We start from the raw sequence: 15,847 nt of genomic DNA, 5'->3' as shown, positions 1-15,847 counted from the left end.
GTAAACGAACTCTAGACACATGCACTCCCTTGTGCATCTAGCTAACATGGGTTCTGGGGACTTGAACCTGGGTTCTTTGGCTTTGCAGGCAAATGCCTTAACCGCTAAGCCATCTCTCCAGCCTCTCCTTTCTTTCACTAGCTCTTGATGTGTCATGCGCTACCTTCGGCCTCCCCCAGTTTAGGGCTGGAGTCGTCAGAGCAGAACTGACTTCCCCCTGTTTCTGCTTCTCGAAGAAGAGCAGGCTAAGAAACCCCAAGACTGGGGTGTGCCCTTGTGGGTTGGGGACTGTGCTGGGCACTGTAGCTATGCCAGCTCTTTCATCACCCAACAAACCCAGCTCCCAGTGGGGTTCCCAGAGGACCAAGACTAGACAGGTAGCTCACGGTTAGGACAAAATGGAGCCTGACTCCAGGGTCTGTGTCTTCTTGCCCACCTTGGTGACTGCCATGAATGTCACCACCCTCAGTCTCCAAGCATGTTAATAGAAAAGGCTGTGGGGCTGGAGAGATGGCTTAGCAGCTAAGCACTTGCCTGTGAAGCCTAAGGACCCCGGTTCAAGGCTCCATTCCCCAGGACCCACATTAGCCAGATGCACAAGGGGGCGCACGCATCTGGAGTTTGTTTGCAACGGCTGGAAGCACTGGTGCACCCATTCTCTCTCTGCCTCTTTCTCTGTCTGTCTCTCTTAACTAAATAAATAAAAGTAAACAAAAAAAAAAAATAAGAAAAGGCTGTGATGTCTACTCCATGGCAGTTGGGGGATTGGCTCTCACTGTCTGAAGTAATCTAAGACTCGCTCCATCTCCCCAGACTTCAACTTTCCCCAGTGTGAAGCAGAGCTCTCTCTCTCTTTCTCTCTCTCTCTCTCTCTCTCTCTCTCTCTCTCTGTGTGTGTGTGTGTGTGTGTGTCAGGGAGCGGGGGTTGCTCTTCCTCTTTCCAGTCAGGGCTTTTTATTGTCAGCACCCTCCCATCACTCATCCCCAGACATCCTGGAATGCCTCTAAGTGCTGGATGTGCCTCATGGGCAGCGGCAACGCTTTACTACCTCTGAGGCTCCCACAAAGCCCAGCCCCGGCTTCTGCAACCTGCGGCCAAGAACTGTGATATCTTATGGAAAGGGGCAGAAAAATGTCCTGGAACTGATGTGGCATGAGGAGTGTTCTGGGTGACTGGGAAGTCCCAACATTGCTCTCTGCCTTTCTGTGTGATCTTGGGGAAAGGATGCTATGCTCTGGGCTAGACTTGAGGCCCTTTGTCTGCTCCTTCTCTCTTGGCTGGGGGGAGGAGAGAAAGAGAGTGAGAGAAATGGAAGGGAGGTTGGTGGTTTGGTGGGATAGGAAATTGAAACCAATGGCTAGACCAAAGCATTTGTTTCCCTGACATGCTATACATTAAGATTATTAAGTTTTTTTTTTTTTTTTTTGGTAATTTGGGTTCCCCCACAACCATCTAATTCAGAGGCAGATGTCATTTCCATCATTGAAAATTCCCCAAGCGGAGGCTGGCAAAGCGATCAACATGAGAAGCACTGGGGAGCAGTTCGTGGCATTTCTGGTGCAAGTTTCAGCATTCATGGGTTTGGAAAACTATCTGCCAACTCCCGAGTGGATGGAGGCCCGTCAAGCTTCCAGGAAAGTTGAGAGCCAGAGGGAGGGGCAGCAGCCTCCGCCTCTACCCAGGAGCTGCTGCTAAGAACAGGGTGGGGCAATGAAACCATCTAAGAGGGAAGAGGTATTTTCGTATTTTCATCCATTCATGTGAAAATCATATGCATGCAAAAATTAGCAGCCTTCGGGGTGTGAAACCTATAAAATAGAAACACAATTTTATATATAGCTAGTTAGCAAATATGTAAAAAAAAAAACAAACCTCAGCAATTATAGCCATCCATATGCTCATTGTAAGATTGAGTTTACTCTCCAGCGCTCCCCTTTAAACAAACACTGTGGAGAGATTTGGATAAATAAAGATGCTCGACATTTGGAGAGAAGTGTTTCAGCTGCAGGATTTCTTGCCAATACGCAGCAAAATGCCATTTTCCAAGCCTGGGATTGCGTGTTCCAGAAAGGGGGCTGAGAAGTGCAGGGCTCTCGGCTCCACAATCTCCAAACCGTCTTGGCTGCTCTTTTAGGTGGGAAGTTGGTCTGCTTGCTTTTCTTTTTGTCCCCAGCTCTTCGTTCTGACACTCTGGGGAGCCATAACCCCCACCAAACTTGGGATGGCTCTGGAAAATTCTACATCCCGGAGAAGCCCACATGTTCCCATTGCAGTTTCCTATTAGCGTGACTTAATTTTTTAAAAATTTTTATTTATTTGAGAAAGAGAGAGAGAGAGAGAGGGAGAGAGAGGAAGAGACAGATAGAGGGAGAGGGAAGGGGAGAGAAAGAATGGACATGTCAGGGCCTCAGCCACTGCAAACAAACTCCAGACGCATGCGCCACCTTGTGCATCTGCCTTATGTGGTTCCAGGGAAATGGAACCTGGATCCTTTGGCTTTGCAGGCAAGCGCCTTAACCGCTAAGCCATCTCTCCAGCCCCCTTAGTGTGACTTTTTAATTGTGTATCGGGTAAGACAGACCCATGGCATCTTGTTGTACACACAAGACAAAGAGGCCAATCAGGGAGATTGAAAGCTTCTGTCTTTGGCTAGAACCCCTCAACCATGTGTGGCTTGGTGGGCAGAACCCCAGCCAAAGCCCAAGGGGTAGTAGGGCAGCTGCTGGCCCAGGGGCCATGTCAACCAGTCTCTTTCCCTGTTAATCGAGACCCCAGAGGTAACAGCGAGGGCAGGCACTGCTGCAGATCCTCCATGTGGGATGATGAAGGGAGGAAAGTGCTGAGCCGTGCCTCCTCTGCTGGGGCTCCACCAGGCCCAGATGACAGCTCTGAGCACAGGCCGAGGGGCCCTGATCTGAAATCTGAAGTTTTTATGTGCTGAGAGAATGCCACGAATGTTTTGGATTTTGGAGCATTTCAGATTTTCAGATCCGGGTAAAGTGTGTGTGCAAATATTCTCAAATCTGAAAAGCTCTGAAACTCTGGCCCTGAGCACTTTGGATAGGAATACTTAACCTGCCCGAGGTAGGGATGCTTGCCCTTGCCATTAGACCGTCCCAGGGCTTCGGGAGGGTTCTTAGTGAGGGTCAAAGGCTAGCTTGAGACTTCCGATGTTTGTCTTTTCAGATCGCCCACATGTACAAAGTTGTGTAGTCTCGAGAGGTTCTGGGATGGAGCTGCTGCCCCTTCCTTCCAGAGGCGCTGGTGTGGGCTCCACTTAAAGAGACAGACACGTGGTCTTGTCCCTGATGGCGCCTACGCAACTCTGCAGCCCTCCGAGAGGCCCGAGACTGGAGGAAGAAGGTGGTTGCTTCCAGACTTTAGAGTAAGCAAGAGCCCGGGGGACTCAAGGAAAACCTTTATGACCCCTCCTGGTGCTGTCCACTGAGCCTGCTCTGCTGAAAAGCCTTTGCGTTCGGTTACGTGAGAGGCCAGGCCGGCTGAAGGCGAGACAGTGAGAAAGACAGGCTGGCACTGAAGGGGACAGAGGACCCTACCTGCCACGCTGAGGAGAGATGGGGACCAAGAAGAAAGGGATGGGGGGACAAGAGGAGAAGAACTAGCCGGGCAGGACAACGGGAAGCAGGCGGAGCGAGCTGATGACCCAGAGGTGGCTGTGGCCAGTGGAGGAGCTGTGCCAGAGACAGCTGTAGGAAACGTGACCTTCCTCTGGTGGCCTCGGGACCGTATCTGGACACGCAGAAATAAGGGCAGTGGTAGTCCTCTGGGACCCACACTTCCATGAAAAGTGATGAGAAGAATGTAGTGGCAGGTGATCTCACACCGTTTTGTCCAGCTGAGGACGGAGACCAGCCCTGCTGAGCCAAGTTGTTTGCCTACATTTATCTAATCACAGGACCAAATGTTTACCACACAGTGTATGTGGCACCCTGTTCGGGTCTCTGCCTGTGGGTGGCAGCCGCCTCCACTCCCCTCATGAACCCAAACCACCAGTGGCATGCTCTCCAGGGCAAGTTCTCTAGAAGGATGGAAGTTCCTACTGAGTAAGAAATGAGCAATAACAGCCCAGAGTTTCATGCCCCAAGGTATGCAGCATTCTAAGGACGGGGGAGCCTAATCACGAGGTAACACATGGGGGACAGATGTCACATCAAGAATTGCTGCCACGAAAGGTGCCATCTTATCCATCTCAACACCTACATAGCCTTGTGCCAAGGGTGGTTTGTAGTGGCTTTGCACAAGTGAAGGACCCAATGTTCGGAATTCAATCCTGTCAGGTCCACCTTGATGCTGGGTTTTCAAGTCTGTTGTGGGTTTAGCTGTCCTTTCTCTTCAGTACCACCCCCAGGGGAGGGGCAGGCAGTGAGGAACCATCATGACCTCCGAACATCAGGCCAGAGCCACTCTGAGACCCTCTCTGACAGAATCTCAGGGGCAACTGAGCCAGGCTCAGCAGGAACAGAACTGTATTCAAAAGAAAGGCTCATCCTCCGAGCAACTTCCAAGCTTGTTTCCAGGCGGGAAAGCACCCTGCCTCTGTGAGCAGCGTGGCACTCTTGCTGGATGCCACATGTGTTTTGAGCTCCAGTCCCCTTTAGTATCTCGGGTCTCGTCCTCTTTGCTCCTGGAGGCCCTGATGAGTGTTTCTACTTGTCACAGAGACAGGCAGGCTGAAGCGATCACCTGCTGGTCCTCTTGCTGGTCCTGAGACACACCTGAAACCTGTTCACGTGGCAGCGAAGCAGAAACTGCTGGAGAGAATCTCCAAGGCGCTCTGACTGTTCTTTAGAGACTCTTGGACATTCATCAGGATGAAACCATTTGTCAGTTCATGGAATCAGCACTTTGTTAGAACGCATCATAGTCATAAAGATTTGGCCACATGACTGCATGTGGATGCTTTGAAGACATCTAGGGGCCAGTAGGAAAACATTGCCTTACAGTGTCGGGCAGTTTTCTGAGTAGTTGATTTTGCATTGCTCATATACAACTAGACCATTTTGCATACACGGTTACTCCTATTTGTATAGAGATGAAAGCTACTTTCTGCCTTGCTGATATGATTCCCACGGTCCTGTCCTAGCACCTGGCCACAAGCCCCCAGAAGTCTCGTGGCTGGCCAGGTTGGGCTGCTTTGAGAAAGGCCTACTTCCAGAGGCTCTCTCTCCGAGACAGGTCTCATCTGGCCTGGCTTGGAGGCAAGAACCATCTTTGTGAAGGAAGCTGCCTCCTCAGGAGGCAGCACAGGCTCTCACAGTCACTGCTGGTCTTGACATTGGGTTGGGCAGGGCAGGGGATGCTCTTGGAGGCTGTGCCAAGGCCAAGGAGTGCTGTCTTTCACAGAGACTTTCTGTACCGTTCTTTCTCTTCAGTGACTGGTTGTGGTCCTGGCTGTGCCCTGCCTCATACTTCCTGGCCACATCCCTTAGGAGCTACACAATAGGTGCTGAGTGTGTGGGGCAGAACCTGGAATGGCCCCTTAGGGCATCCCTAGCTTATCTGCATGCTGGAAATATGAAGTAGCCTTGTTCCTGTGTTTTGGCTAGTATGAGAAATGCTGTGATCCCCTTTAAGGCATTAATGAGGCCCAGGAAAGCACTTCTTTAAAAAGCCCCAAGGAAGGCTGGAGGGATGGCTTTGTGGTTAAGGTGTTTGCCTGCAAAGCCAAAGGACCCAGGTTCGATTCCCCAGGACCCACGTTAGCCAAATGCACAAGGGGGCGCACGCGTCGGGAGTTCGTCTGCAGTGGCTGGGGGCCCTGGCGCACCCATTCTCTCTCCTCTCTCTCTCTGTCAAATAAATAAATAAAACTGAAATATTTTAAAAAGCCCCAAGGAATCCCAAGTTCTATGTCTAGCATGTTAAGGAGATTTAACTAGAGATGGTAGCTTCTGGAACGTGGGACTGGGACCTGGGGTGGGTGGGGGAGGCTCACATCTTTCCTTGTAAGCTCTTCTGTGCTATTTGAATCTTTAAACATGAGAATGAGAGGTTTGGTGTGACGATGTTCTGAGAATCCTAGCTGCCCTGAACACGTGCTGGCCATGTGGCCTGCTATACAGCAGTGGAGGGGAAACAAGTCCCAAGTTGAGATTCATCTCGGTAGACCCAGAGCGCTCATGGATGATCCTGTTCTAGAAGATGGGCTCTCGCCCTGACCTTCCTAATGAAGACGAGGCAAACTGGGGGGAAGAATAACGGGCACGAGGTGGGAGGCCGGAGGACTGACAGAGGTGAGGGAGGAAAAAAGCAGTTAGGAAACAGGGAGACGGCCAAGGTATATTTGGGCTTGAAGGAGACCAGCCAGCTGTGCCAGGGCCCCAGTGAGGTTACCAGGGGACGGCTGTAGTCTTGGGGCGAAGGCAGGGTGAAATATGATATACCTGGGGTGTCTTCAAGCCCAGATGTGTGTGCCTTGGCAGTAGAGTCTACCTAATTCTGTTTGAAAACAAAGGATTGGACTAAATGACCCAGAAAGAAGGCCTTTAAAAAACTCTAAAGTGTGCAGCATTTCTTCTAAGGAACAAAATAGCTCCAGGTTATAGAAACAATAAAAAAAGGAGCTTTAAACAAAAGTGAACAAATGAGGAGACTTTGAGAGTCAAGTCACAGAGCCGTTTTCACAGGTGTCAGACCTGTTAGTAACTTCCTCTCCTAGGGAGGAGACCCCTCTTCTAACATTCTCTTCACCACTCCACCTCCAGCCAGGCTCCCCTGTACCCTATGCCTGCCAGGTCCCAAGCTCCACATCTCCTATAGACCCTCACAGGGAGGGGACAGAGTCTGGGCATCTCAGCTTGGACCCAAACTCCCCCAGCTTGGTCTGTCAGTGGGTATTCTGACAAGCCAGGCTTCCAGAACATGCTGGAAGTTCTGTACGTGTTCACTCTTGTTACTGGAATCCCTCCGCCTGTAAATGCTGCCTGCCCTCTTTCCATTTTTCACCTCTGCCCCTTAAAGCTTAGTTCCAATTCCAAGACACTTTCTTACCCACCCCAAGGCCACAGGACACTTCCATTCCCTGAGGTCCACAGTGCTCCCATTGCAGGGGGAGGGGAGCATTGTCCTTGGAGTCAGGGCACATCTCTGGGGCAGCAGTGATGGTGTGTGTGTCTAAGGGTGGTTACCCATGACCCTGGAGATTTCTGCTTGCACAGAGAAAGGACTCAAGGATCTGTGGGCAATATGTAACATAATTCATGTAACCTGTTTTAGGGGGCATGGTGAGCTGGTGTAACTGACTTGAAGTCAAGGTTTTCTAAATCTTGAGAGAGAGGGAGGAAATGAGAACGGGTATTCTAGGGCCTCTAGCCACTGCAAATGGACTCCAAGTTCTACCTACAAGTGCTACCATGTGCATCTGGCTTGCATGGGCTCTGGGGAACTGAACCTGGGGTCTTAGGCTTTGCAGGCAAGAGCCTTAACCGCTAAGCCATCTCTCCAGCCTCTCAAGTTTTTTTCTAAATTAAAAATTAATTTTTTTGGGGGGGGAATGGAGACATGGCTTAACAGTTAAGGTGCTTGCCTGTGAAGCCTAACAACCCAGGTTCAATTCCCCAGTACCCAAGTAAGCCAGATGCGCGAGGTGGCTCATGTAAATGGAACTTGTTTGCAGTGGCTAGAGGCCCTGGCATGCCCATCCTCTCTCTCTAATAGATAAGTAAGTAAATAAATTAAATTAATTTTAAAAATTAATTTTTGCATGCATGTGTGTGTATTGGTATTCATATGTATGTGGGCATACATGTATGCATGAGTGTGCATGTGTGGAGACCAGAGGCTGACATTGGGTATCTCCCTTAATCACTCTTTCACTTAAAAGAAATTTTTTTTAAGCAGCATTTTAACTGAACATGGGGTTAACTGATTTGGCTAGACCAGCGTGGCCTGCAAGCTCCAGGGATCCTCCTGTCCCTACTTTTCAGCACTGGGATGTCGAGGACACACTGCGGTACCTGGCTTTTTCAATCTGTGCTGTTGATCTGAACTCAGGTTTTCTTATTTATGTGGCAAGTACTTCAGCAACTGAACAAACGCTCCAGCCACTCTTTTTGGAGTTTTGTAGCCCAGGCTGATCTTAAAAATCACTATGTCGCCGGGCGTGGTGGCGCACACCTTTAATCCCAGCACTCGGGAGGCAGAGGTAGGAGGATCGCCGTGAGTTCGAGGCCACCCTGAGACTACATAGTGAATTCCAGGTCAGCCTGAGCCAGAGTGAGACCCTACCTCTTGAAAAAAAAAAAAAAATCACTATGTCAAGTTGCTCTTGAACCAAGCAAAGGACAGATGGCTAGTCCAACATTCACTGTGTTCCAAGGCAATCTCAAAGCAGCATCGACATAATCCAGTTTTCTTTCTGTCTCACTATCATTTCACACTCTCTCTCTCTCTCTCTCTCTCTCTCTCTCTCTCTCTCCATGGAACTCCTCCAGTGAGATCACTGATTAAATCAATCTAGAAAGCTGACAAGTATCAAAAATATCCCCCATTGGGTTGCAACTGACTCTGGGGCTGCAGGTGCTGGCTCCCGGCCAGGCAGCCTCTGATCATGTGGGCAGGGCACAGTTTAAAAAAGGAAAGACTTCCACCAGCTTGAAAGAATGTGTGGTGACAGTTGAGGCTCAGCACTTTCCGGCTGGGTCACCAGGGTATCTATTCTGGCATCTCTCACCACCCCCCACCCCCCACCCTGGCCGGTCTCAGGGGAGAAGGAAGGGAGGGGTCACACGCCAGTGGGGCCCTACCTGGTTGCTGGAACATCAGCATGTTCTGCGGGGAAGTGTGCACAGGCAGCGAGCGGGTCCTCTGCACGGAGCTGTGGGTGCGGCTGGGCATGCTGTTGCTGCCCCCAGGGTTGGCGAACCAGAGGTTCTAAGGAGAGATGCAAGGGGGAGGGACATTAGTCCAGCCACCTCGGGGAGAGGCTGGGAAGCAGAGCCCTGGTTGGAATTCAAGAGGCAGATGTCCCAGGAAAATTCTAGAAAGGGGATTCGCAGGCCAGTGCCAACCATCCAAATGTCTGTAGGGAGAAGGACTTAGATCTGTTCGTTCCCTGCCTTCTCCCGCCTGGCCTGGCCCTAAGCTTCAGCTTTACTCTGGGCCTATCACCAACCTCCCTTTATACCATTTTGTTGCCTTTTCTGGTCATGTTTCTAGGAAACGAGGGCATTTTACAGATTTTTGTAACAAAGAGCATGGGGCTGATTTCTGGGCTTTTAATTTTCTTGAGGTTCCTACAATTCATTTCACAACAAGTAGGTGAAAAAAAAAAAAAAAAAAAAAACAAACCCGCAACAACAACAACAAAAGCCCCCTGTGCTGGCAACAGGCAGGCCCCGGGTGTAGCTTGTTGCACAGTGCTTGACCTTGACCTGATCAGGGGCTGTGAGTGACCGGCAGGAAAATGGGACTTCTTTGATGCTCACCACTCCCTCTCCTGTCTCTTGGAATGGCTTTCCTGCTCTGAAGCCAATCTCTTCTCTCCCAGCTTCTCATGAGAAGGAGGAGCCTCAGACCTGCATGTGTCTCTCCAGCCTCTGGGTCAAGGTGCACAGCCTCACCCAGGCTTGGGGGCGCATGAGTAAGAGGCCATGGGACAGAGAAGTCATTCACAATCACCCAGCGAGGTGCAGCCTGGCCTTGACCGGCAGGGAAATGTGTCAACTCTCCCTCTGACACCTCTCAGACTTAACCCGTGCATTCTCCAGCACAGCCAGGACCCTGACCCAAGAACTATTTGTCACCCATAAAAAGGCAAAGAAAGCTCCTTAAATACTCAAGGTCCTTGAGTCCCTTGAGGGGATCGTGTGTGTTGGGGTGGGGCCCAGATCAAGATAAAGAAGGCCCAGGTTTTGCAGGTCTGTTTAAAGGGGCCGCACATGCAGGGTCCCCAGCACAACTATGGGCTGCTTGGTCTCCAGGGAAACAATACAAACAGTCCTGGTTACCTGGGAGGCAAGTGTTCAGCTGTCCCTCAGCTCAGACCTGGAGGCCTCCCTCACCACCCTGAGGTCATCTGGGAGGGACATAACCCTAAAGCCTCCTAACCCTGCCCTCGGTGGACCTCCCTGCTTCCCAGGACAGAACAAACCTGTCTTCCTTGTTTCATGATGGTGGGGTTGGTGGTGGTGTGGCGCTGATTGGAGCTTACGAATCCACTGGTGCCCAAGAGGCCAAGGCGGGCTGAAGGGACATTCCGAGATGGGATCTGGTACTGGCGCGGGTTCCGTCTGCCCATGCCACCACCCACAGATCCGGCCGTCGGGAGGGAGTTGGACTGGCCAAAACCACGACTGCAAGAGAAAGGAGAGAGGATTCTGCTGTCAGCCACATTTCACCTCTGCGCAGCCCAGGCTGGTGGCAGGGTATCTTCTTGGGACTGACGGTTAAGAGGCCTACTGGGAGCTCTGTGACATAGACAGGTCATGATTAAAACACATTCCCTTCCTCAGTGCTCCTCAGCTGGTACGAAAGCAGGTGCTCTACCTCTACAGCCAGAGCATTTTGCTAAGGCGGTACAGCCAGCAGGGGGCAGCCCTGGAGTATGCGCCCCAAAGGCGAACCAGCATCCTCTCCAGCCTTCTCTGGTCCAACATACGCTGCTGTCGACGAGGGGATGGATGCCTTTTAGGAAAGAAAAGACTTCCATGCCCTCACACCCCACGGCAAGACAGAGGCAGAGCCAGGACCAGAACTGGACCTCCCTTGATCCCAGTGCTCCTTCCATTGTACTGTGTGGTCCATTTCGGATTGGTCCGACTGAAGGGCAAACTTGGAGCGAGCCCCCCCCCCCCAAAATTCAAGCTCAGTAAGAAAAAGGAAGGCGTTTGTCCTTTGTTCCGTGTCTGGATCAGACCCTGGCACAGTCAGTGCGGGCTGGATGAATGAAGGAGTGAGTCCAGGCCACCTGTCGGTCTGACTCCAGCGATGAGGGTGGGGGCGCGAGATGGCAACGTGTGCAAGTGCCCTGAACCTAAGGCATGCGCTCTGCTCCTTGCTCACAGGGCCTCTCCAAGGCCGGAATGGCTCCCTTCTTTTCTTCTCCAGGTCCACACAAGAGACCGCTCCCGCTAGCCGGGTGAGCTCAGTGCTGAAGAATTTGTCTTCCGCACCAGCCCCAGGTTCTGGGAGGTTGCGCAGCAGCCAGCAGGGTCTCAGGAACCAGCACATTCTTTCCAAGAGAGTCAGCTTTAGTTATTCACAGGGGTTGGGTTGGATGCGCTACTCCCAACGGCCACTAGATGGAGCAGACTCGCCTGTTCAGCCTCACCGGGGAGTAAGTACCCAGCCCGAGGAGACTCCGCAGACAGGCTGACGTAGTTTTAGGGGTGGAAGGGGGTGGGGGGCTGCAGAGCCGTCGTTTCCTGAGCAAGAGAGAGCCGTGCATGCGTGTGTGTGAGGGCCGTCTGAGCTGGCAGTGCAAAAGCTCTCAGAAATGTTTCTGTGTTACCGTAAATTCCTATATTTCCTAAGGGGAGAGGGCTAGGATGAGAAATCCAGGCTTGTCTTTTTCTACCTTCAGGCTTTTTGTGGCCAAATTAAGTGTTCTAAAGTCTAGTCGGAAGGGCAGGATAGATCCTCTTGGGTTCTTGGTCTATTTGTTGAGCTCATCGCCCTAACTTCTTCTTCTTTTATTACAAAGGTCTAAGGTGTTTTATTTGAAAGAAGAATTAGGGTAAAGAGAGGTGATTAGGGTAATCAGAGAGGCCAAGGACACAGAGGTAACATGGCCAACTAGGAGTTTTGTTTTCAACTGTGAAAAGCTAAATCTTTGATTTTTGCAGTCACAGTTTTGGCCACCTGGTAGATGATTCAGTATTCAGCTAAGAGTTTTTTTTTTTTTTTTTTCTTCTTCTCCTTATTTAGTGTGGATAACTTTTTCTCACTTTCCTTTTTGGTTGAGTTTTTAAAATGTTATTTCATATGCAAAACACAGCAGTCAATGAGTGTTGCTAAAATGATTTGTGCTTCCAGGAAGGCAAGTTTTTTTATTTTTTATTTTTTAAAGACAGGGTCTAACTATGTAGCCCAGACTAGCATCAATCCTCCTGCCTCAGCCTTCCAAGTGGTTGGGATTACAGGTGTGAGTCCCCATGTCTGGCTCAAGACTATATATATATTATTTTATTTTTATGCATTTATTTGAGAGAGGTTGGAGGACAGTGAAAGAGACAGAATGGGTGCACCACGGCTTCCAGCCACTGCAAACCAACTCTAGATATATGCACTACCTTGTGTATCTGGCTTACGTGGGTCCTAGAGAGTTGAACCGTTGAACCTGGGTCATTTGGCTCTGTAGGCAAGTGCCTTAACCTCTAAGTTGTCTCTCCAGCCAAAGACTGTCTTTGTTTTTTTTTTTTTTTTTTTCTTCAAGGTAGGGTTTCATTCTAACTCAGGCTGACCTGGAATTCATTATGTAGTCTCAGGGTGGCCTTGAACTTGTGGCAATCCTCCTTCCTCTGCCTCTCAAGTGCTGGGATTAAAGGCATGCGCCACCATGCTCGGCCCAAGACTATATTTTTAAGCAATATAATGTGCAAAGGGCTCTGTGATGGTGCAGTCACCGCAGAAACAAGGGATCTCGGGACTCCGAGGGTTAGAACCTCAGCTGTTTGGGAGAGAGGAGCAGGGCCTGGAAAATTCTAGGGGTAGAATGCCATGGGGCAGAATTCGATGAGGCCATCTTTCTGAGAATGGTGCCCTGTTGCAGTATCCTCAATAGGTTATTACAAAGCCAGATTTTCTGAGGGCTGACACTGCTGGCAACTGAGTGAACACTTAGGTTACGTGAGATCACTCATCTTGATGAAATAATCATGTTTTCTGGGAACAGTGACCCAAATAAGTTTTTCTTTCTCATCTTCCAGCTCCCTGCGCCTGCACATAGCCTTCTCAGCTTTTTTCAGTCTAAGTGGTTTCATCTCTTTGACATGCATAAAGTCTCTGATAAAATGAGATTAATAAGAAGCCATTAATTTGGGATTTGTGATCATTCAAGCAAGGGTTTGGCTGCAGTCATCTCCACATTATGGAAGAAACAGGTCTTCTGAACAAATAAGGTAAAAATACCTCAGAGGCAATAGATAGTATAAAATACTTCTCAGGGGTTTAGCAACATCCCTTCAAGGACCCACAGTTGGTGAATGAATTCATTCTTATCTTGTCCCTCAAAAGAGGTCCTTTGGGACTCCAGTCTGCCAAACCTCTGGCTGGCCCAATTCAAGCAATAGCTGTGAACAGTCTGGGGAAGTTGTGGCCTATGCTCTTCCCTAAGTAGGGCTTTCTGATGAGGATTAAGGACAAGCAGGGCTGACAGGCTGGCTGGGGATGAGGAGGAGCAAGGAATTAAAAGCCCCATCTTCAGGGATGGAGAGAAGGCTTAGCGGTTAAGGTGCTTGCCTGAGAAGCCTGAAGACCCAGGTTCAACTTTCTAGAGCCCATGCAAAGCCAGATGCACAAGGTGGCTGGAGTTTGTTTGCAGTGGCTAGAGGCCCTAGCACGCCCATATTCTCTCTCTATCTGCCTCTTCACCCCTCTCTCTCAAATATAAATATTTAAAGCCCTATCTTCAACTTCAACATATGAATGCCCTTTTCTTGAAACTTGCCTCCCAGGGCCTGTACTGCAGGCAGGGTCTGGAGCCTCTTTCCTCAGTTGGAAGAAGTACCCCTTCCCCTAGGTGCAGGCAGAGCGCCTGGAACTTGGACTGGAGGCTGAGGAACAGGCCTTGCCTTTCTTTGAGGCCACTTGGCATCCTCAATGTGCAGAAGTAATCCAGCACCTTCCACTGGGACCAGCCATCCCAGAGGGCTTGTGGCTGGCAGGCCAGCCATCATATAGCTTTGTAGCAGTGCCCCTTCTATGTGTCAGCCTGAGACCAAGGCAGTGGCCTGGCTCCACAGGGGCGAGGAGCACCGATTGTGGGTTTGGCACTGGCCCTGTCGGTTCCAAATCCTGGCAGTACTGTCTATCAGCTCATCTGTGAACTGGGGTTAATAATAGCAGCTCTACCTCACAGGATGGTTGCAAGCTTGAAACGTATTGTTTTGAAAGTGCTTGGATACCACTTGGCACCCAGTATGTGCTAAATAAATGTTTGTTTAATAAATAACGGGGCTATCTGTATGGTGGAATGTGCTAACACTTTAATTTTTAAATAAATCTTTCATGAGGACTTTTCACAAACTCCAGCTGGCCTTATCTTCTTTAATAAGGCACACTTATGCAAATAAATACCCTCAAATTTAACAACACAGTGTCTATATATGCACCGAGAAGTGAAATGAATTCAGAACCTGCTAGGTGCAAGTGAAGAAATTATTATTTATCTGCTCATGTTTAAAAATTTAACACAAAGTGTCGATTCTTCCAAGGGTATTTGCATTAGCCCTCCCTTATCTCACAACCCTTCCCATCATTTGCTCAAGATCAAGTCATTCTCCCCTCAATTATTCCAGGGAACCCTCACTCTAGTTTGCCTTTAGCATGCAATGGTGTTTCTCAATTTCGAGCCATTTTGAGGTAACAGGTTCTAAAGTATGACCACGCTTATTTTTGAGCGCAAGTACTATGAAAAACTCTAGAATGGCACAGCTCCACTCTTAGACTGCAGCTCAGACCAAAATAGATGAGCACTGGGCTCTTCACCCTGCCACCCACTATAATTAGCTTGTCTGCAGCCAGAAGAGAGAGAAAAAGAATTACACTACCACTTAAGGTGCTGATAGAAGAACTCTCTTTTGTCTTTTCAGAGCCCCTGCCCCTTGCAGGTCAACCACCTGTGCTTAGCTGGCATCTATCAAATGATACTGGCTCTGGCTTCCCGCCCCCATCGACACTAATACCCCGCCCCCGGCGTCCTGACTATGTAAATTGAGTTAACTGAAGTTCACGTGCAGCCATCTTCCCCTGGGAATGTTCTCCTCCCCCACCTGTTTCAGCAAGGAGACCTGGAACTTGCCACAGGGCGTTCCCATGAACAAGGAGTGATGCCCTGCCGTCTTTCTGCCTGGAACTGAGGCAGGCAGCGAGGGAGGACTCCCGGGAACCACTGACCATTACAAAGAACGAAATCCCAACATACTTCCTTTGCTGTCGATATCCTGATATGTCTAGAAGGGTTTTCCGAGGGAAAGACCGAAAGAGCTTCTGCACCTGCTGTTTCCATGACAACAATCTCTTTTTCTGCGTCTCTGTAAATGCCTGCAAGAAAACAAAAACAAAACAAAACAAAAAAAAAAAAAAAAAAACAGGACTTTTAAATGGGTGACGCAGCCTGGCGTTAGAGGGAGAAACATGTAATTAATAAGGGGAAAAGATTTGGTTTTCTGCAGTCACCTTTTCTTCACCTTTTTCCAACCTGGTCCAAACATTAGTCAATTGAATTTAGAGCCACCTGGACTGAAGATTCCACTTAGATGGCATTGGGAACGCCTTGGGATGCAGATGCGTTAAGCTTTTCACAACCTTGTTTTTGGCTGCGTTTTCTGACACAACTGTACTCATTTTCTCTCCCTCTGATTCCTCTCTGGACACTACTTGTTAGCCAAGAACGGACTGTAAGATGGACTGTTGAATGTTCTGGGGTCTGCAGGCTCTCTGTATTTTCATAATCAATGGGACTTCTAAACCAAATGGCTCTAAAAGTCAATTGGCTTGATGGTGTGAGGTCACCCTGCAGTGGTCTTTAGGAGAACCTCTGGGTGTCCGAGACCTTTTTTTTCTGAGAAATCTCAAGTTAGGAGTCTCTGTACTCCAAGACAAACTCCGGTGTGCCAGGCCTGAACCTCAACCTTGTCCACAGGTGAGGAAAAGGGCAGACCTTCT

The 15,847-nt window shown here is 49.6% G+C and overlaps 1 protein-coding gene across 3 annotated transcripts in view; it reads right to left on the bottom strand.

The window, feature by feature from the left end:
- Samd4a (sterile alpha motif domain containing 4A) overlaps positions 1 to 15,847 on the bottom strand; it is a 251,393-nt gene that overhangs the window by 9,602 nt on the left and 225,944 nt on the right. For all 3 annotated transcript variants that reach the window (XM_045154100.1, XM_045154101.1, XM_004649204.2), the window contains 3 exons: positions 15,105 to 15,223; positions 10,113 to 10,314; positions 8,767 to 8,893 (listed from right to left, as the gene is read on the bottom strand). In XM_045154100.1, the coding sequence (XP_045010035.1) occupies positions 8,767 to 8,893; positions 10,113 to 10,314; positions 15,105 to 15,223 (448 nt within the window). The remainder of the gene's footprint in view (positions 1 to 8,766; positions 8,894 to 10,112; positions 10,315 to 15,104; positions 15,224 to 15,847) is intronic.

This window comes from Jaculus jaculus, chromosome 7 (assembly GCF_020740685.1).
Source record: "Jaculus jaculus isolate mJacJac1 chromosome 7, mJacJac1.mat.Y.cur, whole genome shotgun sequence".
Lineage (NCBI taxonomy): Eukaryota > Metazoa > Chordata > Mammalia > Rodentia > Dipodidae > Jaculus > Jaculus jaculus.
Note: the sequence above shows the minus strand (reverse complement) of the source record. Positions and strands in the feature narration are given on the sequence as shown.